The sequence below is a fragment of the Gopherus flavomarginatus genome, chromosome 6 (assembly GCF_025201925.1).
Source record: "Gopherus flavomarginatus isolate rGopFla2 chromosome 6, rGopFla2.mat.asm, whole genome shotgun sequence".
In the NCBI taxonomy this organism is placed as follows: Eukaryota; Metazoa; Chordata; order Testudines; family Testudinidae; genus Gopherus; species Gopherus flavomarginatus.
Genome location: NC_066622.1, coordinates 70,354,635 through 70,380,310, shown reverse-complemented (window position 1 = coordinate 70,380,310; position 25,676 = coordinate 70,354,635). Strand labels below are relative to the sequence as shown.

At 47.5% G+C, this 25,676-nt stretch overlaps 1 protein-coding gene across 3 annotated transcripts in view; it reads left to right on the top strand.

Moving 5' to 3' along the window:
• Positions 1–24,096, top strand: part of WASHC2C (WASH complex subunit 2C) — a 66,354-nt gene extending 42,258 nt beyond the window's left edge. For 2 of the 3 annotated variants that reach the window (XM_050959983.1, XM_050959981.1), the window contains 8 exons: positions 1,623–1,751; positions 1,956–2,051; positions 4,121–4,243; positions 7,593–7,655; positions 8,261–8,473; positions 17,927–18,532; positions 19,148–19,322; positions 23,594–24,096. In XM_050959983.1, coding sequence (XP_050815940.1) covers positions 1,623–1,751; positions 1,956–2,051; positions 4,121–4,243; positions 7,593–7,655; positions 8,261–8,473; positions 17,927–18,532; positions 19,148–19,322; positions 23,594–23,733 — 1,545 coding nt within the window. In that variant the 3' untranslated portion in view covers positions 23,734–24,096. The remainder of the gene's footprint in view (positions 1–1,622; positions 1,752–1,955; positions 2,052–4,120; positions 4,244–7,592; positions 7,656–8,260; positions 8,474–17,926; positions 18,533–19,147; positions 19,323–23,593) is intronic. The other variant, XM_050959982.1, reaches the window with a different exon arrangement.
• The last annotated feature ends 1,580 nt before the right edge of the window (positions 24,097–25,676 follow it).

The window sequence follows — 25,676 nt, the reverse complement described above, 5'->3', positions numbered from 1 at the left end:
CATTTTCAGTTTAAACTGATTTTTACCGAAAAATCCCTGGTTTTACAAAAAGTATTAGTGTTTTTCCAGTGTTCACCCTACTTTTGAATCATTCAAATATGTAAAAAAAGAAACTTGTTTTATTAGGAAGATACAATACATTCCATGAGAGATGTATTATGATAATACATGAGTCTGTGTGTGTGTATGCAAAGTTGCCTGTTGAAGTAAGGCTATGTATTAATCTAGAAGATGCACACAAGAAACCAACAGGTGTTCATGCAAGCTCTGAAGTGCACGCGCATCTGAATGTACTGATGAATCTCGTGTACACATTTCAAGCTGTTAGCAGATGATGGTTTAAAGATCTAACGCACTAAAATGGAATGAAAATGAAAATCTGTATATATTTTAGAACATGGAGTATTCAAAAGTTTAAAAAAACAAACAGGAGAAAAGGATGGAGTCGAATGTATGTGCTGCACATGGTGTGGCTCAATTATTAAATGTAACTATAGGCTAATAGTTCTAAGTCTACAACAGTAAATTGTTCAAATGAAAAGTTTTATCTGAGGATTAGAGAGAGATTGTTAAACTCAGAGGTGGCATTGTGTTTTGAGTTCTGTTTTAATTCTGCAGCAAACCACATTAAATTCCATTAGTCAAAGCATTAATCTGTTTTTTCCCCTATCCTTCAGTCTACTAAAATAAAACCAATATTTACCCAGAAAAATTAATTTTTCACTGATTTTTTTTTTTCACTTTTGTTGCTGTTGCAATAAAACACCGATTAAATTCCCGGGGAAAAATAAAATAACAGAAAATGAAGGACCCTAACTATAAATAAATTACTGAATAGTCCCTGGAGCGGGGACTTAACCTTGGGTCTCCCATATCATAGGTGAGTGCCCTAACCACTGGACTACAGAGGAATTTACACTGGGTTTCTCTGGCCCAATGACTGTAGAATTGTAGGGCTGGAGGAACGTTGCGGAGTCATCGAGTCCAGCCCCCTGCGCTGAGCCAGAACCAAGTAAACCTAGAACATCCCTGACAAGTGTTTTGTCCAGCCCATTCTTAACAACCTCCAGTGATTGGGGCTTCCACAGCCTCCTTGGAAGCCTGTTCCAGAGCTTAACTTCCCCTAGAGTTAGACAGTTTTTCCAACTATGAATTGCTCCATGCTTTACGCTCAGTGTCGATGCAGTAATTTGCAGTGGGTGTGTTCATGTTGGTGTCTGAATCTGCCTTCTGGAGCCCAGTCTCCAGGTCTGTTTTACATCAATAAGCGACTACCAGAATTGACATCTGTTAGACTTCCCTTTGCTGAGGGCTTGTGTTAAATAGGTGAGTTGTACTGTTAAACTGGTGTTTAAATCAGTTTAATTAAACTAATACAAACCTCTGTGTGAACACTTATATCTAAGCCAGGGTTAAATCTTTTTGTTTAATTGTGTGCTGCAGGGGGCTTAGTTTAGTTAATCTGATTTGATTAGTTAAACTGTACAACTGTGCCTGTGTGTATAAAGACCAGCCTGGCTTGCATTGCAATCCCACTTCATTAGTGTATGAGTGTGACATGGAGAACAAACTGTTAGTGGATTTTGTAACTGTATGTGTGGGTTTTTCTCCCCTTCCCTCAGCCTGCTGAGAAGAGCTCTCATTCCAAAAGCACTGGAGTGTTTCAGGATGAGGAACTTCTCTTCAGTCATAAGCTACAGAAAGACAATGATCCTGATGTTGATCTCTTTGCCAGGTCCAAGAAATCAGGGGTGAGTTCAAAGCCCTGTTCTAAACCTGTTATTTAAAAATGGATTCTTTTGAAATGTACAAATTGTAATGTTGCTCTGATGTCCCTTACTCCAGTGTTCTGGATAAGGTTGCTGACCACAAGAGAGAACAGAGTAAATGTGGATGCAGTAATCAGCAGCTAGAAATGTGGCTTTGACCTAGGTGGCATTCTGTATTTATTTCAGTCTGCAAAACTCCGTGTGAAGCTGTCATCTGCAGGGGGGCTCTTTGGAGATGATGATGAGGATGATCTCTTCAGTATTGCTAAAGCAAAGCCTCTGGTACTTGCCTTTTTATTGTAAATGACTTCTTTAAAAGATGTAGAAAAAAGGTGTGTGGGGGGGGGAGGGACATAGATTTCTAAGTGAAATCAGTTGTGTTTAGAATAGAAACTTGTTAAAGTGACTCTCTTCAGTTAGTGGAAGCTTGGTCAACAGACCTGTTCCCTGTGTGTATTCAGGTTCACATCAGCTGATTTTAGTGACAAATGTATGTTTTTCATTGCTTGCTTTTTTTTTTTGGAGGGTGTGGTTTTTTGGTTTTGTTTTTTGTTTTACTTCTGCTGAGTCACCAAAGCTACAGGAGAATGAGTTGCACTCTGTTTCTCCTTGTGCATCGTCAATGAAACTGGCTGTTTCAACTGGTCAGAGTTGTGCAAAATCACTGGGGCAGTAGGGTTGCCCTTGTTTCACTGAGGTCCTGACTTGTTCTGTAGAACCTTTACAAAGGTGACACTGTGTGAGATGGCAAGAACTCCAGTCTTGCTTCCTGAGTCCCGGGCCAGTTTGCACAGGTGACTGTTCACAAGGTGGTTTAATAAGCCGAGCCCACTTGTTATGGAAAGTAGAGTTCATAAACATGGACGCCCACAATGCTGCCACTTAGTCACTTTTCATCCTTGAACCGCACTTGCCATAAAACAGCCTGTGAACTATTTTGAATTACTGTGCTATGGTTAGAACTTATTTTTTTCCTAAAGCAACTGACTTTTATTGGGGAAACTAATAAAAATCAAAATCTGGAACTGACTAGACTTCTTTGACTGACCTAGAAATTCAGCAGAACAAGGAATCTAACAATCCCTCCCTTTCCAGCTTCCTCACAATTAATTATGGTGTATTTAAAAATACACTATTGTTCTACAGCTGTGTGTGTGTGATATATATATATACACACACACACAGAGAATCTGTAGTTATATAAAACATGCACAAGGAGATGTTATGGTTGAGCTAACAATCTTAATGTTAAGATGACTTTGAGGGAAGAGGAGGGAATGAGCTATATGAGCTCTTTCAGCCCTCCAGTTCTATGATTACCCTTCACACTCTTTGACTTCTGTATATTCGACTAGCAAATAAATTGTGTTAGTGGGTGAGTTTCCATTCTCCCCCCGCCCCTTTCTCTGAAGAATCCACACTGTGTAGAGCTCTTATTTACCTGATTGATTGATTTATGGACAACTCCATTAACAGTCAATTATAAACCTTCCCCAAGCTTCCTCCGCAATCTTTACTGTGTCTCAGCTTTTCCCTGTAGGACTTCTCTGTTCCAGACCTTAGTTCCCTCAGTCCAGAGATCCAATCCTTGTTACCTGCTTGGACCTTAGAGATGCACTTGCTAGTATAACTTGCCAGTAGTTCCCTTTGTGCATGACTCAGAAGAACTCTCCTCACCCACAAATGATGTCCTTGGAAACCTTTTGCAGATTGGCTTATATAAGGCCTTAAGTTAGTTTTAATGACAAACTCCAGGCACAACATTTAGGGACCAGTCAGGGATGGTATGGTCTATAGCATGAGCAAGAGCAGACAAGCAGGGTTCTGGATGGTCTCTGTTAAACTCTTAGCAGTTCTGAATGCATTTGCTAACTTTAAGAATTCTTAGGCTTTAAAATATACTGAACCTATTTCTCTTTAACTATCTTACTTTACATCTCGATCCATGAAACGAGCAAAGCTGTAATATCAGTAAGAACAGTCCCAACTTTCAAGTGATATAATGTTGGCAAACTAATTTGGAAAAGGGTGCATTGAACTAATAATCACACCTAGGATCGGGTTTACCAAAATTATGAGCCTTTGGCACATAATTAACTCTTTTTAAAGTCAAGCAAAGAGCCAGTCTTCAGCGAGGGTTTGCGTATTTAAAGCCCTTCCTCCTGTTGCCTTATGTGAGGGATTTATGTTATGTTAGGAGTTAACTTTTCGTCAAGCTAGAAGAGAATTCAGAAGGTACAGGAAGGCATAGACAGTGTGCAGAAGACTATAGTCTTTTACCTGCCCATAAAAGAAAATTATGATGTAAAATATTTTTGCAGACTCATTTTAAAAAAATCTTCTAATTTCAGAAAGCAGAAAAGAAAACAGCAGTGAAAAAGGACAGCTCTGGCCCTTCTCTGGAGAGCATTAAGGGTCCGGAGAATATACCGAGTGCCAAACAAGATGAGGTACCTAAACGAGAAACCACTGAGGTAAGCATCTAAGTTCAATGGTTTAAACAAAGCAAGCAGAAGAGGGTTTGTTGGTTTTGTTGTGAAAACTGATCATGGAGACTAACTCTTTGCCTCATCCGTGGCATAGCAGCATGACTTGCTGTAACTCATAAGATTACATTTAATATTGCACTTGGGAAAACTAGAACAGCAGTTCCCTTTCCTAAAACATTGAGGCATTCTCTTTCACTGGGTTTAAAAAGCTGTTGAATCAGAACAGTAGCGTATTACACCCGCTTAGCCCTGGCCTATATGAATACACCAGGCGCAGGGCAATGGAGAATTGGGCCCACTGACAATGATTTAGTGAAAAATGAAGATTTATTGACCTTCCCCTCCCGCTTGCATCCTCTTAAAAAAAATCTCAGTTTCTCTCATGGACATGAGCTTTAATATTTGGTTAGGGTTAGAAGAATCTTTCTTACCTAATGACACCTGCATCCTTCCCCCTGTCCCCACATCCCCTCCCACGTTCAGCACCCTGTCCTGAATTTTATGTTCGCTAATAAGACTCCTACTCCTGTTGGCCCTGCAGAGCCAATGCAGCTCTGGGAGAGGCAGCTGGATTGTGTTCTGGCTTGTGCCTCAACAGAATTATCAATTAGATTCCAGCCGTAGCATCTTGTAACTAGATGGAGGAGCCTCGGCTGAGTTTGCAGGGCTGGCAGTTAGCCCATCTTTTTACTTGTAATTTGAGCACCCCTGATGTGGAGACGCCGAGGCCTGGTCTACGCTACAGGGTTAGGCCAATGCAAGGCACCTTATGTCAACCTAATCATGTCAGTGTCTAGACTGCAATGCTGCTTCCGCCAAAGTAAGTCCTCTGCTATGCCGACATCACTTCCCATGAGAGGTGTAACGCTTTTGTCGGTGTAGTGAGGGTGATGCAGTGTCCGTGTAGACACTGAGTTACTTACATCGCCTGAGTGGGGCTGACAGCTGGAGTCCCATCCCAGTAGCCCCAGTGCTGACAGTCCAAGCTGTCAGCCGGGCACTGGGCTCACACAGGGGGCCCCCCTTGGCCCCAGTGCTAACAGCCCAACCTGCCAACCTATCAGCACCGGGGCAGCTGGGCTGCTGCTGTCAGTGCCCCACTTCAATCGCTGGAAGTGCTGCTATTAAGAATGCTCACTCCCAACAGAAGGCATGAGCGTGGATGTGAATCACCGCTTTAGTTACTGTGGTGATTATATATTGATGTAAGGTTGATTTTAATTTTGTAGTGTAGACAAGCCCTGAGAAATGCACATTTTTCTGGCCCTGTAAACTGGCCTATCCTGGTCTCTGGACAGACGCTAGCCTGAGGAGACCGAACTGCTGGATCCCAGATGCTTCTAAGCCCCATCGGACCGGTTGCTGTTTTCTAGCTCTGGGTCTCTTGGGAGCACTCTAGGGACACATCCCGTGTCTGACACCCTTCTTGGGCAGCAGCATCGCACAGTCTTGCTCCCTTTAGACCCCGAAACCAGTGCCCTGGCCCTCCTGAACCACCAGTTACTTAGACATGTCCCCTTCTCCCTTCCCAAGAGTCCCCCTGGCTGTGGCAACTCTAGTGACCTGGTTACCCTTTCAGGGGCCACATGGCAGTAAAGCAGGGCTCATGGGCTTAACAAAGGGGTATTTTCGCTCTTACAAAAGCAAACAAATGTTAAGGATCTATAGAAAGCAACATACTCCTGAGGGGAATTGCCTTCAGTCCGATGTCACCACTCTTGTGAGTTGTGAGTTTCGGCCAAGTTCTTGGGCCAGACAGCTCTTCTTGGTGGCCTTGCTTCTGCTGCTGTCTGGCCTCCCTTACATAGAGAAAGCACCCCTTTATTAAAATCTGTCCTCTGTTTCTCAATGTGCTGCAGGCTGGGTGTAGGTTCAGGCTCTAGTCCCTAGTCAGCCTTTGGAGAGTGTTGTTGAGTCATTGTCCCTACTGGAGAAAACCCATTGTTCTAGTGAGCAAGAGCCATTCTGTGTTGATGGCCCTTAATTGCTCTGTCACGGCTTCTCCAACACAGTCTGTCCAAGGAGCATCAAGGCCCGCTGCCCTGCATTCGTAATGGAGGTTACAGTCACGAACGGTGTGTACAATTTGAAGTTCACAATTTGACATGAACAGGCCTATTCTCAAGCTGTATGCAGTGTTGTTCTAGCCATATTGGTCCAAAGATATCCTCAAGCTGTCAACTCACTTTTTAGAGTTGAAGTAAGTGGAACAAGAAAATGGCTTGAACTGAAGTGTTTTGTGTGTCCCTTTAGCTCTGTTTTTCAGCTTGAATATTAGTGATCTAGAGTTTCCTTGTGCCTCCTGGTGGCCCAGCTTCTGTCAAAATTGGGTACACTGATATATTGTGTACACTGATGTCAAAATTGGGTACACTGATATATTGTGATTTTAGTTGTTTAAAGATCTAATTGTCTGCAAGGGGGATGGCGTAGGAAACAGCGGATGGATTTGAGCATGAGCTAGCATAAAATGTAATCTAAAAATTATAAAGCAGCTTTTGCATTGCTGGGCAAAACTGAGTGTTGTGAGGATGAAGAGGGACTTGAGGCTTTGACAGCAACAATGTGACAATGGAAATGCAATGAAGAAAGCCGGTGGGGTCTTTTTCAGGCACCTTCAATTGTGCTAGGTTCCTTGTAATCAAACACACAGCCCCTGCCCTAGAGAGCAATCCTCTTGACTTGACAGTACGTGAGTGGGTCATCAGCAGATGTAGGTAGGAGGGAAAAGGTGGTGACAAAAAGTTGATGCAGTTATGTGTACGTCATGTACATACCTTGATGGCCTGGCTCCTTTTAATTGTGTACCCATCCTTTCCTTCGCTGCTTGGCAGCAGTGAGTTTTGGGGAGGGAATTGAATGAGGAGGGGGAAGCCTAGGCTGTCAGACTTGAGTGTTCCATGCATACTGGGCAGCAGGGAAAGAGAGATCCCCCTTGGCTCAAAGAGAAGATGAAGGCAGTAACGTGGTTGGCCGCACTAGCGTGACAAGATGCCATGTGGGAGGAAGTGAAAGGAGATCAGATCCGGTATGTAGGCAGGAGCTGTGCGCTGTTCGGCCTCGGGGACCAGGACAAGACATGGCAATAGCTGCCTGCCTGCGGGGGCCGCAGGGAGATGAAGTTAAGGGTTAACTGTGGGGGCTTTGGGAATGAAAAGCGCTATGCTGAGAACCAAGTATTCATTACAAGGTCACCTCTCCAGCTCTTGCTGAGTAGTCGGAGGGACCAGAACTAGCTTCTTCCCTCTAGATATGTTAAAATGCAGGCTCCAATCAGTGTGAAGACTTTTCTCATTTATCCAGCTGATTTTTAATCCAGTGTAATTTTGTGCAGAAATCCACAGGTCCTGCTTTCATTAAAACCAAAGAGCCCTCGTCTCGGATTGGAAAACTACAAGTAATTATTTTATTGGCATTTTGACTCTGTCTCTTTCAAAGAAAAAAAAATCTTCCCTGCCTCACTAATGGCGCTTTATTTTTTTAAAAACTCCTCTTTACTTCATCTTCTCAGGCTTCTTTCCAGACGCAGTTGATTTTCAGTTGTTGCTTTCTATATACTGCATGTTTAATGCTTTTTTCTTGTGTTCAGTATGGAGGCTGATTCTGGGCAGCGGTATCTGTAATTTTTCATCTGAATTGAGGGGGACTGTTCCCTAACTTACTGTAACTTTCTTCAGCACTGCTTTTCTCAAGCATGTACAGAAACTTGTTGGACAGTTGGCCATGAATTGCTTGTAATTCAGTATTACAGTAGCCTCTCTTCAGAGCCCCATTATGTTAAGCTCTGTGAAAACCGAGTGAGATAGGTAAAGGATAAATGAAGGGTGCAGAAAGGGAGGCACAGAAAGGTGAAGTGACTTGGACAAGATCAGTGACAGAGCTAGAATAGAACCTAAACTCCTGAGTCTTAGCCTAGTGTCCTACCCACTAGACCATGCTGTCTCTTTGATACACATCTGTCTCTACAGAAACACTAATGCAATTTTGTTCATGTTTTTTTAGGCTAATTTAGCTATTAACCCAGCAGCCTTACTACCCAGCGCAGTTCCTAAGATCTCCAGTGTGAAGCCTGTATTGCCAAATTTGGAGACTCCCTTGCATGAGCCAGATGGTATAAGAAGTGCTGAAACCTTTTCTGCTGCGGGAAACAGTGAGGAGGCTGGTGTGAGCTTTGATCATCCCATGCAAGTGGATATCTTGCCCAGTGCTAATAAGGTAATCTCTGTGCTTAGGTTTTAAGGTGCTTACAGAGTGAATGAGTCAAATTGATATCAAAATTCAGTAGAGAACTGTGTGTTTGAGCAGTGGTTATGTGATCTTAAAAGTCTGGGTTTTACGGCCTGTGCCTTAAGTACTTTGCTGCATGTAGGGGTGGTTTGCTCAGTCGGGGTCTACAGAAGTAGAAGATTTTCCTCCTCTAACAAGACAACACTGTTTAGGCCACAGAAGGATAGTAGCTGTACTTCAGCATAACCCTCTGTCAAATCTAGTTGAGAGACAACTCCATTCTAATCCTTATAGAGGCATCTCTCCACGAAACACCTTAAGGGCTACAGAAGAAACCAGTGATGCTGCTTTCAGTGCATAAAGAACTGGTTCTGTGGATAAAGAACATCGTTTTCCAGGGCATTCACTCTTGATTCCTGCCTGAGCAATAAATCCACTCTGGAGTGAGAGGGGGAAGTTGCTGCTCTGAAGTGACCGCTCTTTCCCTCCTGAGTAGTTGGTTTTCCATTCATGCTGTTATTTTATTGACTGTAAATGCCATATTGTACTTAAGGGTTTACTGGATCTTTAAATGGAATTGAACCGAGCAACTAGAATTTCAATGGGGGGTTTATGGATCATAAATCTCTTGTTTTCAATAGAAGTGACTTGAACAAGATAATTGAGGGTCTTAACATTGATTTTTCTATCATAACTAGACTGATCATTACTAGACAAGAAGCAGGAGGAAGCCACAAGGACTCAGCAGATGTTGCTATAATAATAATAATGGATGATATGACCCCTTAGTACTGGTGGGGGGTGGAGTTTACGAATTAGCACTAATCCGTTGCCTTGCAGGAATCCTTATTTCCAGTGCCACATGCACTGTGCTGTGAAAAACCTTCTCTAATGCTATAAGCAGCATGATCTGTAAAGGGGAAAGGTTCTAGCACCTGAGTCTAGCCACAGAGGATGGGCTGCACAGCCTCAGACTTCTCTTTAGGATGGGGAACCTCCACACTCATTTCTTCCCACACCGATCTGCGATAGATGTACGAGAGAGCGCACTGTGAAATGTTCTTCCTTTATCCTTTTGTGCTATTTTACCTGGTATTGTTGCTTCTTGGAGCCTTTAATTCTAGGTTAATCTTAAACTCCCTAAGATATAAAACAGTCCTAAAGTAATACACCCCTGTTCTTTGCCCCAAAAGGCTGAATCAAATCAACTGTCCCAGCATTCTCCCTCCCTTTTCAAACTACCCCCCTCCACAGGGATCAGTCTTAAAGTCAGCAAGGAGTCCGGTGGCACCTTAAAGACTAACAGATTTATTTGAGCATAAGCTTTTGTGTGTAAAAAGACCTCACTACTTCAGATGCATGGAGTGCAAGTTCCAGATTCAGGCATTATATAATGACACATGAAGAGAAGGGAGTTACCTCACCAGTGGAGAACCAGTGGTGACAGGGCCAATTCAATCAGGGTGGATGCAGTCCACTCCCAATAATAGATGAGGAGGTGTCAATTCCAGGAGAGGCAAAGCTGCTTCTGTAATGAGCCAGCCACTCCCAGTCCCTATTCAAGCCCAAATTAATGGTATTAAAGTTTCAAATGAATTTTAGTTCTGCTGTTTCTCTTGAAGTGCGTCTCCCATCCGCGTGGGATCACTACTTTCCAAACACACCCTTGTTAATACACAGACCTATGTCCCATGATAGACATATAACTACTGTGTTCCTCTCACAGATACAGAACCCCCCACCCTGGGGCACAGCAAACCTGTGTGACTCGGCTTTCTGCTCCAGGGTAGCGCTCAGTAACATGGAGAATGTTGGTGCCCGCCCTTACCTCCCCCCCCAGCTCTGCAAAATGTCCCTGCCTGTACACGATACTACAGGGACTAGAGTAAAGCCTTCAGGTTTTTGCAGCAGTAGGGTGAACTGCAGGAGGCTGTACTTCAAATAAATGAAATTCAAAAAATCAGCTAAAATAGAAAAATCTGTGTTCAGGTGTTAGATCATATGACTAATAAAATCTGAAATAAGCAGGAGGGACTGGACAACAAAATGGCAGATGAAAGTCAGTGCTGATAAATGCAAAGTAATGCACATAGGAAAACATAATCCCAACTATACATATGTGATAGTCTAAATTAGCTATAACTACTCAAGAAAGAGATCTTGGAGTCATTGTGGATAGTTCTTCTTCGAGTGATTGCTCATATCCATTCCAGTTAGGTGTGCGCGCTGCGCGTGCACATTCGTCGGAAAACTTTTACCCTAGCAACTCGGTGGGCCGGCAGGTCGCCCCCTAGAGTGGCGCCATCATGGCGCTAGATATATATCCCTGCCGGCCCACCCGCTCCTCAGTTCCTTCTTACCGCCCGTGTCGGTCGTTGGAACAGTGGAGCGCGGCTTAGCTGACCTCCACTTCCCTAGCTACTCGTAGTTCTCGTATATAGTTATACAGTTATAATTCTTTTATATATATATTTGTATAGTTACACGTTTTTTCTCTGCTAACATAGTTAGATTGATAATTGTTAGCGGGGTTCAGGAAGTAGCCCCTTCCATGAACCCGGTGCCGGAGCCCATGCACGGCTCACCGGGTTTTAAAATGGGCTCGGCCTGCCAGAAGCCGATGCCGAAGGGAGATCCACACGACTCCTGTTTGAAGTGCCTCAGGGAATCACTTGACAGCTAAGTACCCCATTTGCAAGGCTTTTAAGCCGAGAACAAAAAGGAGCGGGACTTTCACTTACCCCTCCACCTTGGGCGCCGAGCGATGATCAAGTGGCTGGCAGAAGCGCCTCCTCGGCACCGGACTCCGCCGGTACTGCCAAGGCCTTTCGGCACCGGCCGTCGCCGGCACCGAAGTCGACTCGGCACCGCTCCCTTCCTCCGAGGTTGAGAGAGCCTACAATTCCTGCTGGTGCCTGACGGCTCCCCGGCATGCGCCGTGGTAGAGCCCCCTGCTCCTGCTGCTTCCGTGCCACCTGCATCGCAGCCAGAGAGCTCGCCTAAATCGGATGGCCCGGCACCGACACCTGCAGAGGCACCGATGACATCGGCACCGTCGATTCCAGTCCCCCAGGGCCATTGAATCCGGTGCCTAACAGCTCCCCGGCACGCGCTGTGGTAGAGCTTACTGCTCCTGCTGCTTCCGTGCCGACTGCACCGCAGCCAGAGAGCTCGTCTAAGTCGGATCGCCCGGCACCGACACCTGCTGAGGCACCAACGACGTCGGCACCGTCGATCCCGGTCGCACAAGGGCCGTAGAATCCGGTGCCTGACGGCTCCCCGGCACGCGCCGTGGTTGAGCTACTGCTCCTGCTGCTTCCGTGCCAACGGCACCGCAGCCAGAGAGCTCGTCTCAGTCGGATTGCCCCGCACCGACACTTGCTGCGACACCGACGACGTCGGCACCGTCGATCCCGGTCCCATAAGGGCCGTAGAATCCGGTGCCTGACGGCTCCCCGGCACGCGCCGTGGTTGAGCTACTGCTCCTGCTGCTTCCGTGCCAACGGCGCCGCAGCCAGCTCGTCTAAGTCGGATTGCCCGGCACCGACACCTCTGAGGCACCGACAACGTCGGCACCGTCGATTCCAGTCCCACAAGGGCCGTGGAATCCGGTGCCTGACGGCTCCCCGGCGCGCGCCGTGGTTGAGCTTATTGTTCCTGCTGCTTCCGTGCCGACGGCACCGCAGCCACACAGCTCATCTAACTCGGATCGCCCGGCACCGACGCCCACCGAAGCTCTGACGACCTCGGTACCGTCGATCCCGGTCCCATGAGGGCCGTCGAATCCGGTGCCTGACAGCTCCCCAGTATGCACTGTGGTTGAGCCTGCTGTTCCCTCCATGCTGGAGGCATTACCAACGGCGAGGGATCTCATTGCCATGACAGAGTCGATGCTGCCTGACCCCGGCACCGCCGGTGCGGGTAATACAGTCTCTTCATGTGACCATCCTCTGTCAGCACAGCAGAGCGGCACCGTTCATGATCACGGTCCCGCAGACACTCCAGATCCTGTCGGCACGCCCGACACCACTTGCAGTCCCGGTGCTGTTTTCCTCATCGGTACTAGTCGCACTCGCTGCACCGGTCGGTATCCCATTCGCCGACCCGCTATCGGCACCGTTCCGACTCCCGGCACCGCGACAGGTACCTTGACTCCTGTAGCCTCTCCCCGAGCCTTGAGATCTCGGTCGACCTCCAGGCACCATTCTGGTTGCGGGTCTGGATCTCGTTCCAGGTACCGGTACGCATCCCGGTGCCGGTTCCCGGTGCCGAGTTGGGCAAGGTCCGATAGAGTCAGAGACTCTGCCTGTGCCTTCTTTTAGTACCTCCATGGCCATCCGGACACGCATGCGTGTCATCCCACATGCGCAGATCTTATGCTCAGGACCACGATTCTGATATGATGGCCAGCGGGCGCCAGCCCCGAAACCGGCCAAGAGCTCGCTGCCGTCTTGGAGGACGGGGGAAAAGAAAAAGGTACCCAGAGCATCCCTCTAGGCCTCGTTGGATGCAGCAGACTCTGCAGCCAGGACTCTGGCCTTTGGTGTCGCCATGAGGTGCATCTCATGGCTCCAGGTTTTAAACCTCCAGCCGGAGCTGCAGTATGCCATTCAGGATTTACCCTTTGTGGTAAAGGCCTTTCGCGGCAAAGACAGCCCCAGGCTGCCAAGCCTAATGGACAATAGGGTCCTAATGCGCTCTCTCAGCATGCATTTGCCAGCGACCAAACGCAGGCCTTTCTGCCCCCACCCGCCATACTCTGTGCCTAGCCAGAGACAGGACTTTGGCAAACGGCGAGGCCAAGGCGGTCGCAGACGAACGTCAGGACCCCTAAAGAGCCCAGGTCAAGGTCCCTTGCAATTACCACTGGGACCAAAGACGAACCTTCCAAGGTGCGCCTGAGGGCGGTGTACCAGTCACAGACCGGGATCCCAATCCCGCTTTCTCCTGGCGTGGCCCTAGTTAATTTCAGATCGCTGGATCCTGCGCACGGTGGAGCATAGATACCACCTCTAATTTGTTCCAGCCCTGTCCCCGTTCAGGGACCCCTCTCACGAGCAATTCCTCGTACAAGAGGTGCAGACGCCGATGGACGAAAGGGGCAAGGGGTTTTACTCCCGTTATGCCCTAGTTCCCCACTCGAACGCAGGGCTCAGACCTTCCTAGTCCTGCACGGACTCAACCGGTTTAGGATAAGGTTGAAGTTCTGCACGGTATCCCTGGGAACCATTATTCCATCCTTGCCTCCTGGGGGCTACTATGCCGCCCTGGATATGAAGGACGCGTACTTTCGCTACGCCATCTTCCCTCCGCACAGGAGATACCTCCGCTTTCTAGCTGACTGTCAGTACTTCTGGTTTACGGCCATAGTCGCCGCCTACCTTCGCTGATGTCGGATATGTGTTTTTCCGTATCTGGACGATTCGCTTATCCGAGGAGACTCTGAGACACAAACCACTCAGTGCGTGGGCATCGTCACGGTCTTATTCACAGGTCGAGGCCTGATGATTACTATAGAGCAATCCACTCTGGTTCCCACGCAGAGGTTGGACTTCCTAGGAGCTATCTTGGTCTCCTACCTAGCCGGAGCCTGCTTATCACAACTGCGGTTTTAGGCGATGGCAACAATCATCTGAGGTCTGCAGGCTTTCCCAATGACCTCGGCTCGTACTTGTCTCAGTCTCCTGGGTCCATGGTTGCCCGCAAGTTGGTAACCAAACATGCCAAGCTCCGCCTCCGTCCTTTCCAAGTCCGACTCACCTCGGCGTACCACCCGGACAGGGAGCCAATGGTCATGGTAGTCACCGTTCCCTCGAGCACCTTAGGCTCCCTAGAGTGGTGGCTAACTCCCTCCCTGGTGTGGGCAGGGAGCCGGTTTCCTCCGCCCCAGCCCTCACTGCCCCTGACGACGGACGCGTCATCTCTCTGCTCAAGTGCTCACGGTCACCTCCGAGCTTAAGGCCTTTGGTCTTCTCGGGAGCGGGCATTCCACATCAATGCCCCAAAAATGAGAGTAGTCCGCCTGGCGTACCAGGGGTTCCAGCGGCAGCTGCGAGGCCGTTGTATCTCGGTGTTTACAGCCAACACAGCGGCCATGTGCTTCATAAGTATCCAGGGAGGGACATGGTCCTCCCCCCCCCCCTTTTTTTGTCAGGAGGCCATCCATTTCCGGGACTTTTGCATGGCCTACTCGATGGAGTTGGTGACGTCCTCTCTCCCAGGCGTTCGGAACGTCTTGGCGCTTGGACTCAGCAGGTCTTTCCTGTCTTACGAGTGATCACTCTGCCCCATGTGAGGCGCTCTGCTCTCCAGAAGCGGAGATGTTTCCTCACATAGACCTGTTCGCTCACCGCGAGAGCAGAAAATGCCAGATGTTCTGCTCCTTCCAAGGTCTCTCTTCGGGATCGATCTTGGACGCATTCCTGATGCCGTGGAAAGGCCAACTCCATTATGCCTTCCCACTGGTTCATTAGGTCCTGCTCGAACTCCGCAGGGGCAGAGCGCGCATCATCATGATCACTCCAGAGTGGTCCAGGCAGCACTGATATACCACGTTGCTCGGCCTGTCAATAACAGACCCAATTACCCTGCCACCCCACCCAGACCTCATCACTCAGGGCAACGACAGGCTTCGTCACTCGGACCTGCAGCCTCTTCGCCTCACGGTGTGGCCGCTGCGTAACTGAGCCGGGGTGACAGGAAGCCTTCCACCTGGTCAACGTACCGGGCCAGGTGGAAGCGTTTCTTCTACAGCTGCAATACGCTCGATCTTGCTCCTGCTGAGGTCTCGACCCCCTCTATTTGGCCTACCTCTGGCCTTCAGCGGCAGGTCCTGGCGGTATCATCGCTGAGGATACACTCAGCAACCATCTCTACCTTCCAGCCAGGCTAAGGTGGACGTTCCGTGTTCTCATGCTCTATGGGTTCGAGATCCCTGAAGGGCTTGGAGAGCTTGCACCCTCGGGTGCGCCGCCAGCCCCAACCTGGGACCTCAACCTAGTTTTAATCAGACTTATGTCTCCCCCAGTCGAGCCGTTCACGACTGGCCCTCTGATATACCCGTCTTGGACGACAAACTTTCCTCGTAGCTGTTACATCGGCCAGACGGGTCTCCGAGCTCAGAGCTCTTACGAGGGTTCCGCCGTACACTAGGTTTCACAAAGACAAGGTGCAGTTATGACCGCACCCGGCTTTCCTCCCTAAGGTGGTTTCGGCCTTTCATGTTACCCACAGCTCAACGCAATGGGCACAACCATTGCACTCCTTGGACATCTGTGGAGTGCTCGCATTTATATTGCGCTGCCAGAACCATTTCGTAAGGTGCCCCAGCTCTGTCACGGTAGCGGGCCAAAGGGAGGGCTTGCTTGTTTTCCTCTCAGAGGATCACATCTCGGGTGATGGCAGACTTCCGAACTTGTTATGATTTGGCTCATATTTTCCCCAAGCCACATCATCGTGCAGTTTACCAGGGCTCAGGCTTCATCTGCCGCCTTGCTGGCTCGTGTTCCTACCCACGAGATCTGTCGCGCAGCTCCATTGGTCCTCGGTCCATACCTTTTGCTTCGCAGTATGCCCTGGTTCAACAGTCAAGAGATGCTGTAGCCTCTGACTCAGCAGTTTTCATTCTGCCACATTTCACTCCGACCCCACCGCCTACGTAAGGCTTGGGATTCACCTAACTGGAATGGATATGAGCAATCACTCGAAGAAGAAAAGACGGTTACTTACCTTTGTAACTGTTGTTCTTCGAGATGTGTTGCTCATATCCATTCCACACCCGCCCTCCTTCCCCACTGTCGGAGTAGCCGGCAAGAAGGAACTGAAGAGCGGGTGGGCCGGCAGGGATATATATCAAGCGCCATGATGGCGCCACTCTAGGGGGCGACCTGCCGGCCCACCGAGTTGCTAGGGTAAAAGTTTTCCGACGAATGTGCACGCGCGGCGCGCACACCTAACTGGAATGGATATGAGCAACACATCTCGAAGAACAACAGTTACAAAGGTAAGTAACCGTCTTTTCTCTGAAAACATGTGTTCAGTGTGTGGCAGCAGTCAAAAAAGCTAACAATGTTGGGAATCATTAGGAAAAGGATAGATGATAAGACAGAAAATATCATATTGTCTCTATATAAATCTTGAATACTGCAGGCAGATGTGGTCGCCCCATCTCAAAAAAGATATATTGGAATTGGAAAAGGTTCAGAAAAGGGCAACAAAAATTAGGCGTCTGGAACAGCTTCCGTATAAGGAGAAATTAATAACACTGGGACTTGTCAGCTTGGAAAAGAGACAACTAAGGGGAGATATGATAGAGGTCTATAAAAGCATGACTGATGTAGAGAAAGTAAATAAGGACGTGTTATTTACTCCTCCTCATAACACAAGAACTAGAAGTCACCAAATGAAATTAACAGGCAGCAGGTTTAAAACAAAAGGAAGTATTTCTTCACACAACGCACAGTCAACCTGTGGAACCCCTTGCCAGAGGATGTTGTGAAGGCCAAGACTATAGCAGAGTTCAAAAAGAACTAGATAAATCCATGGAGGATAGGTCCATCAGTGGTTATTAGCCAGGATGGGCAGGGATGGTGTCCCTAGCCTCTGTTTACCAGAAGCTGGGAATGGGTGACAGGGGATGGGTCACTTGATGATTACCTGATCTGTTCATTCCCTCTGGGCACCTGGCATTGGCTACTGTCGGAAGACAGGACACTGGTCTAGATGGGCCTTTTGTCTGACCAGTAAGGCTGTTATGTTCTTTTAAAAAAACAAAACAAAATACTGTTTTTTCTTGGTTCTGTCAAAATCCTACTGCGAGACTGCTGCAGGATTGTGACCCAAGCCAATAAAGAACCTTCATACCAATACTTCACTTGTGTTAATTTTGCTTGTGTAATGTGACTAAGCTAATTAAGCAAGAACTGTCAAGGAAAGCTCTCTGCACTGAACTAAATAACCCGTCTCAAAGGGCTGATAGTTTGAACAGCAGCCGGTGGACTCGAGTTGTTCATTGACCTCGATGCAGGTGTTTTTTTGCGATTGTTAATACTGTTATGGCACAAGGTTGAAGGTCAGGAGCCCTGAGTTTTATTCTGTATTCTGTCATTGACTTGCTCTGTGACCTGAGCACCCTGCTTTATCTGCCTGCATCGGGTTTCTTGTGTTGCCGATCTACCTTACAGTGGGCTCTGAGGCAATCTGAAAGTTTGCAGAGTGTGGTGGCGCTAATATTAAATTTTCCTTAGTGTTAATTAAATGTTCATGTAACAAAAAACTACAAAAGCCTTCTCAGAGCTGGGATTAGATTTTGGGAGGTCATTGGGTCCCCATCATGTGCTAGAATAAAACATGGAAAGCTAGAACATGAGGAGACCGGGGTCCTTGTCAAGTGCATGCCTCCCTTCAAGCCCTTAACACAACCTGATCTCCCTCTTCTCACAGAGCAGGATCAAGGTGACGAGCAAACGAAGGCCTCCCTCCAGGACAGCCCGGCGGCTAGCTGCTCAAGAGTCCAGCGAGAACGAAGAGCTGAACAGCACAGAGGAGCCGCAGCTGCCGCTCCCCAGACAGGGCTCTGCATTAGTGGATGGAAAGGAGCTCTGCACTGCTGAGCCAAATGCGAAGGGAAGCACAGAAAACATGTTGGTGGCTAAGCTGCCATCACCAACAGATGGTGGTAGCCTGTCACCTGGAATGGCTGGAAGCCCTTCTGGGAAAGGCACAGGCCAAGAGGATGACTTGTTTGGGTCCGACTATCTCTTCGTGAAAAATTCAGTGTCGAAGCCAGCAGCCAAAGCTAAAACCCCAGAGATCTTGGCCAGGAAGCCCCTTAAAGGTGGTGAGAAGAAGCCTGCTCTGTCAGTGCTGGATGATCAGGGCAGCAATGATCTCTTTCAGCCCATACTGCAGAAGGCATCCAAGAAAAGCAGCCCCATCTCTTTCCTGGAGGATGAAGATCTCTTCACTAGTCAGAAAACTGTGAGGAAGAAGGGATTGAAACCCACCACCCAGCAAGACCTTGACCCAAAAGCCCAAGATATCTTTGAGGTAATGGCTGATTTATTATTGATTTTTTTTTTTTTTTTTTTTTTTCCCCTGAATAGAAAGGGAGGAAATATATCACTAGGGCCCAGGGCAAAATCATTCTGCCTTCAGCACAGAAGGAATGGGGCCTGTGTGGGCCAAGTAAGGCTTGGTCCTCTGCTGAGCTGTAGAAAATGCTGTCCTCTGAACCTCACTCTTCCTTATCAGAGCAGAGGGTAAAATGGATGGCATGTGGACAGACAGTGGGTGTGTTTGAGGACCTGGCTCTCTTCCTGCTAAGGGAATGGTTAGCTCTCTCTGTGACCTGACTGCTGCTATGTGACAGGAGTAACTGAGCTACACAACAATGCTGATGGTAATGCAGGAATTAGGCCCCCATCCTGCCTGGGCCTGTCTGTTCCCCTTAACCTTGATCTTACATGTCCTGCACCTGGTCTGTGCAGTATCAGCAATGACTAGATCTCTGTGCCAAATAGGAGACCTAATCCTAACCTGATAGAGTTGCAGTGCCCAGGGTAGTTACAGGACTTCCAACTCTATCTACTGCTGCATGTAGCTGAACCCGAATGCTCAGTTATGTCCTGCACTGATGCGGTTCAATTTATGCTTTGCTCCAAGGATGATATATTCGCAACAGAAGCCATTAAACCTCTGAACAGAACAAAAGAGAGTGTGCTGGATTCTAACCTGTTTGATGATAACACTGACATTTTTGCGGATCTCACCATAAAACCAAAAGAAAAGAAGACCAAGAAAAAGGTGGAATCCAAATCCATATTTGATGATGATATGGGTAAGGCCTTCTTGATATTACTTGATTGTCTTTATCTTGATTTGGCCGTGTGTTAAATCTCCGAGTGACAGAGGATGGGTTTTAGAACTGCCCCCTCCCACCACTACCACCACACAGATCCTCTCTATGCTGGATTTACAGTGTAGAGATATCCATCTTTATAAGTGTCTGCTCAGCAGGCTTAAATATTTTACATTAGAGGCCAGTTAGTGTTGGCCTTACTTTCACAGAGGAGTACCTCACTTGACAGATGGTTCCCACTGATTTTAATAGGGTCTAGTTCTGCTGTATATGGTACTATTCAGTGAGTGAGGATAGCATAAACTGGCTGCAAGTACTTGGAGTGGGACTTCAAACCAATCACCCCTGATGTCCATCTCTTCCCTTTGATGTCAATGGTAAAACTCCATTTGCCTCCAATGAGAGTGGAGATAGCTCAGTGCTGAGTGCTTCTGAAAATCCAGTCTTAATTTTTAACTATTGAGCATGGTTTAACAAGAGCTTTTCATGAAATGTGTCAATAGAAATTTGGACAGAATGAATCTGAAAGCATGTGATAAGGAAAACTACTTTCATTCCAGGATGTCCTGACAATTTCAAAACTGTTTCCAAACATTTTTCAAACAGAAAATTTTGTTCAAACTGAGCGTTTTCCAGCAAACAGTTTCAGTTCAGATGAATTCACAATTTCTGACCAAAAATCATTTTGTCTGAAAATTGACACCCAGCTCTAGTTATCCTACAGTCTCCAGCACTAGACCTCACTGTTCGCAGTGGCATTTCTGGCACTGAGGCACCTAGAGCACAAGTCAGAAATAGCCATGTAAATTAATGTACCATCACCCTAATCTTGCGTCCCTTCCATTCTCAGTTGGTTTAAGGGCACAGCATCTCCAGATGAAGGATTCATTCAGGGGCAGCTGCTCAGTGCTCCAAATTAGGTAGTGCTGCCTTCAGTGCACCAGCAGGACTCCAGGGAAGACACTTGAGTTTCTTTGATCAGCCTGGCAGCCCCAGAACAGGACTGGCATAGCATCTTCCCTAGCTGTTTAGCTAAGGGCTGATAGCAATGCCCACCTGGGTATTTTACCAGAGGCTGTCACTGCCTGTTGACCATTTCCTGCTGGGAATGCTCTCTTTCCACCTGCACCCAATCACTCCTAGTTTATTGTATTTGCAAACTAATTATGATCCCCTGCCCCATCACTACTTTCATTCATTGCTTAGCCTAGATGTACATATTTAGTTCCTTTAATCTCTCCTCATAAACCCTGTGATGTTTTAGGGATTACCCAGACCAGAAGGGGCTTCTGTCATCACCAGCCTTAAAACTTCAGCTGCTTTCATTTTAGGCTGTTATGGCTCAGAGCCCTGCCACCAGTCGCCAGCCTACAGGCATAATCATCTCTCTCTCTGCCTTCCAACAGCCTATACTCCTTGGCAGGGTGACCACAATAGCCTGTCTGGTCCCAAGGCTTTCCAGATCTGCCCCCCAAGTTCTTAACTACCAGCCACTCAGACTTTTCCTTTCTTGTTTGTCATCCCCCCAGAGGAGTGAAACTAGCCCCCAATTATCAGTCCACTTGAGGCCACACAGTTTGCACAACAGAGAACTGCTTGGGGTTCAAAATAAACAAAAAAGCTCATTTAATAGAAAAAATACAGATTAAAAGGTGGACTAGTCAGATAAAGCAATGCAGGCAAGTTGCATGGACAATGAACATAATGATGCCACCTCACGCTTTACCTTCTGCATTACATGGAGAGCCTTCACGTCAAACCTTCCCTTCTGACAGGGTTTGCAGGGGGCTTTTTCTTTCTGCCTGCCAATTCATGGTTACGCAGGGCAGGGGAAACACCCCCCTTCCTTAGTTTTCCAAGACTGAGTTGTTCGTTTCCATTCCAATGGCTTTGTTACTTTCATGGTCTGCCCTTCTCTCTCTGGGTTGTACAATGCTGGGAGTTTCGTGTAAGCCACTAGCCTGGGAGGTGCCCCTCCCTGCCTGGCCTGCCTGCTTCCCAACAGCTGCAAAGTGAGGGGGGAGTTAAACCTTTGTTACAATGACCATGTTCTACACACACACACTCGCTTACGTTCAGAACCATAACCTGTATACACCCTTCCCAATGACCACCAAGTTCAGCATTTTACTTGACTTATATTTACACACAATAGCATTATATACAGCCAGTTGATTCAGTTGCTTATTCTTTGGGGTGCAGACCCCTGTCTTTCCCTGTGAGTGTCTGGAGCCTGACTGTGTCAAAGCCATCCTTCTGATTCTTATAGTGCCTCTTTCACTGCTCAAAAACTTCTGGGCATCGTCTCCACCTGTGCTTAGAATGCTGCCTCCTGGGGAACTGAGCATTCCTCTGCAAGTAGTACTGCTTTCCCTGTCAGAGAACAGGCTCCCTCCTCCCCTTCTTTTAGTCCCTGTGTTGTAAGCTAAGGCTATAACTTCATTCCCCTCAGCACCCACTACACTTCCCGTGGAAGCCAGGAGGACCCTGAATGACTATGAAGCTAATCGCTTGCATGGCTTGTTTTGGAGGGCTGCCAATTGGGATTTACTCCATACTGCTGCCTTTCTAGACTGCCCTCTTGTACTGAAATTCTATCCTGGATTAAAGCTGTGTATCCCTATGATCACAGCAGTGGCCATGTGCAGCGGAGGGGGAGGGCAGCGAGAATAGACTCCTCACACAGGCAGAGTGGCACGTAGTTGGAGTCCACCTCTGATCTCTGGCCCACGTGTCCCTAACCTTCAGCATTCAGAGCCTCGATGAGGGGCTTGGTCATGTGGTTCCACAGGTGCTCTGTGTGCAACTGGATTAATATGTACTCACTGAGTCGGTGCCAGATTTGTAAACAGATGCTAGCTTACTACACCAATGCATAAGAGAGGATGCAGAAAACGTCCATCAAACCAACAGAAACCTCCCAAGCCCTAGCTGTGTATAACCTTTTTATTAACCAGTAATTGACCTTTCTGGCCCACCATCATTCAGTGGTCTCTCTCTTTTTTTTTTTTTTTTTTTTTTTTTTCCAGCTACTTCTCAGCATTTCTTCTCTTCCCTCCCCCCGAACACATTTGGGCCAAGTCCATCCCACCCCTTCAGTACAGCCCCCAAATCAGCAACCACCTGTGGTGAACCCTACTGAGGTTTGAAGTTATCTATTGCTGCCGCTGCCCAAATGGGACACCCCACCCTGCGGGGGGCAGAGAGGACTGGCTCTGGTCTATTGTTTAAGGTCACTGCAACAGAAGAAACTAATAAACTCCATACTAAAGTATTAATAGCCCCATGAGTTTCACTGCCTTGCATGTGAATGAGCACAACAGCATCTGTGAAAGAAACTGGGTTTGTTAAACCTCTGTCTCTTCTAACTCTGAGAATGTTTCCCAACACTTTCCCATTGTGCCTGTGATCAGTACATGCCACTAAATGCATTTCTAAATCCATCCTTGTTCTGATCCCAGGTGAGCCACGCTCTCCGCTTTACACTACTGCTTTAAGGTCTCTGATTTGCAGAGCCAGCGGTGCCAGTGACAGTAGTAAAAGTTCCCCCCACATGTACGTCTTCCCCAGCTCACTTGGGTAACAATGCTGGCAACTTTTGCAGTTTGTTTTAGCAAAAAATCTCATAATTCTTTGAACCTGGGTATTCCCAGACTGCCAGCCACAGGAATGCCTTAGTGGGCCAGGGGAATGTGAATGTTTGTACAGCACTTAGGCGATGAAACGTGTTAATCAGTAGAACTCATGGGTGTGCATGCATGAATAATACATTCTCCAAAGGGCAAATCTGTAGACAGGAAGTATGACTTAATGGTTCTAAAGCACAGGACCGGATGAGTCTCTAAGTCTGCTCCCAGTTCTGCCACTGGCTTCCTGTATGGTGCTGCTGGGTGAGCTGCAGAGAAGTTAAGTGACTTATTCATCTGTGAAATGGCTATAATGCCTAAATCAGCATTGTGAGGCTTCACTTGGTGCTTGTTCAGTGCTTTGAGATCTCTGGCTGGCATAAATGCCAAGTGTCAGAATTTCTTTCGTTCCCCTCTCATTGACTATACCTGTTAAAAACCCACAGCTAAAAGCTTCCCCATATGTCCTCACAAATACGTTTTCATGTCACAAGCAGCAGGAAAGTGTTTATCAGCAAAGTGTCCTTGGCAGTAACTACGACATGCTGAGGATTTTTCTGTGTAATGTCTTGCGTCTGGCAGCAGCTTCTCTCCTTTTTAATCACTGTATTTCTCTTTCTCTAGATGATATCTTCTCCTCTAGCAGCCAAACCAAGACGTCCACCCCCAAAGGCCGATCCTCTCAGACAGCCTCTGAATCGAAATCTGAAAGCAAGGCATCAAGTACATTTGATGACCCACTGAATGCCTTTGGAGGCCAGTAGACAATGGTGGGTGTTGCAGAGAGAGGGCCCTCTCTGCGAGGTTATCCTGACCAGTACTAGTACTCTTATGTCAGCTCTCTTTGAGTAGAGAATCTGATGACCATGGACTTTCGAATGACTGGCTCCCCACTTTACATGGTTAGTATCTCTTCCCTGCAATGGGTCTAATCATGCCTAACACTGTAAAAAGACTCTCCAATCATAACTTTCTGCAGTCCTGTTTCAGTGCTGCCCAGATGACATAGCTTGTGCAATACCTGTGATAATGTAATCTATTATACAAAGTGTAAGTTCTTTTTTTGAACAGATCTATAGAAAAAATCACTGATATTGTGAAATAGTAAATGGTGTCTGCTAAACCAAGTCCAGCTGTGTGTATCTTGCTTTCTGCTCTGCTGTTTGCTAGCAGCCTCCAGATCTCAAAATGGGGAAAACCAACGCCACGTCTCATTGGGTCAGCAGTCTGTCTGCTGGGTGCATCCTGTAAGTTCATGTCAGTTCCTCCCATCAGGGAGCAGCTTTACCTCTTGTCTCTCACAGATTGGAGCATGTTGTCAGTGCTTAATAGATAAATCCTCCCGGAGGAGAGGATTCCAAGTGAGAACTAAAGGAATGGAGAACAGATTTTTGCCCAGGACTTTATCCAAGCTGCTGAGAAATATTGGACTGAGGCAATGTTTCCATTGGTATTGGTGGGAGGAGGAACAAGGTCCTTTAGTGCTGTGGCAATGTGCAGAGTATCCTTACCTTGTGGGACTGTTTTTCCACCCCTCTGTTAAAGCCCATTTACTCTTAGCAAAGAATTAAAGTAATTGGAGAGCCCAGAAATTGTTCAGGAACCTGAGAGATGTTGAGCACTTGCTGTTCCCGCTGAAGTTAGGATTCTGAGCACCTCTCAGGGGTCAGGCCCTAAATGTATTACCTGGTAACAACTGTGTTTTATTGTATGTCACTGAGCACACCTAATCAATGGTATAAACTGTGTCCCACCTACCAGGCATAATGTTTGGAATCACTGAGAATCTCTGATGGGGGTCTGGTTTTCGACCAGAAGACCAGGTTGAAAAGGGACACTGGCAGCTCCGGTCAGGACCGCTGACTGGGCTGTTAAAGATTCGGTCTGTGGTGCTGCGGCGCTAAGGCTGTTAAAGATCCGGTCTGTGGTGCTGCGGTGCTAAGGCAGGTTAGTCCCTATCTGTCCTGGTACCACGCTGTGCCCTGGAAGGTCCAGCTCCTAGGCGGAGGGCCCATGGGGCTCCACACGCTGCCCCCACCCCGAACACTGGCTCCACACTTCCATTGGCTGGTTCCCAGCCAATGGGAGCTGCGGGTGGTGCCTGTGGCGGCCGAGAGCAGTGCAGGTAGTATCCTGCTCCCCATGCCTACTACTGTGCCATCACCACAGTGACTGAGCATGCTCCATCTCCAGGCTGCAGGGATTGAGCAGGACTTTCCCTGCAATTGTTCCTCTTGGCTCGTGGAGTTGCCAGGCTGCTGGGCACCAAAACTGAGAACAAAAAGAGTCTCCTTGCGCCCTGTGCTCGCGCCTGGGCACTGTGGAGAAGAGGGAGGTGCTAATTCCATTCTCTGTTTCCCAACTTTCAAGTGCTTGACTTTGCAACCTTAGTATTCTTTTAATGTAAAAGCAGCAGAGAGTCCTGTGGCACATTATAGACTAACAGACGTATTGGAGCATGAGCTTTCGTGGGTGAATACCCACTTCGTTGCATCCAACAAAGTGGGTATTCACCCACAAAAGCTCATGCTCCAATACGTCTGTTAGTCTATAATGTGCCACAGGACTCTTTGCTGCTTTTACAGATTCAGACTAACACGGCTACGCCTCTGATTCTTTTAATGTAGTGCTTTTTGATGCAATAGCTATACATCAGTTGAAAACCTTACAGTAGAGGTAATGCATTGGAAAGCAGAACCTGGGGCAA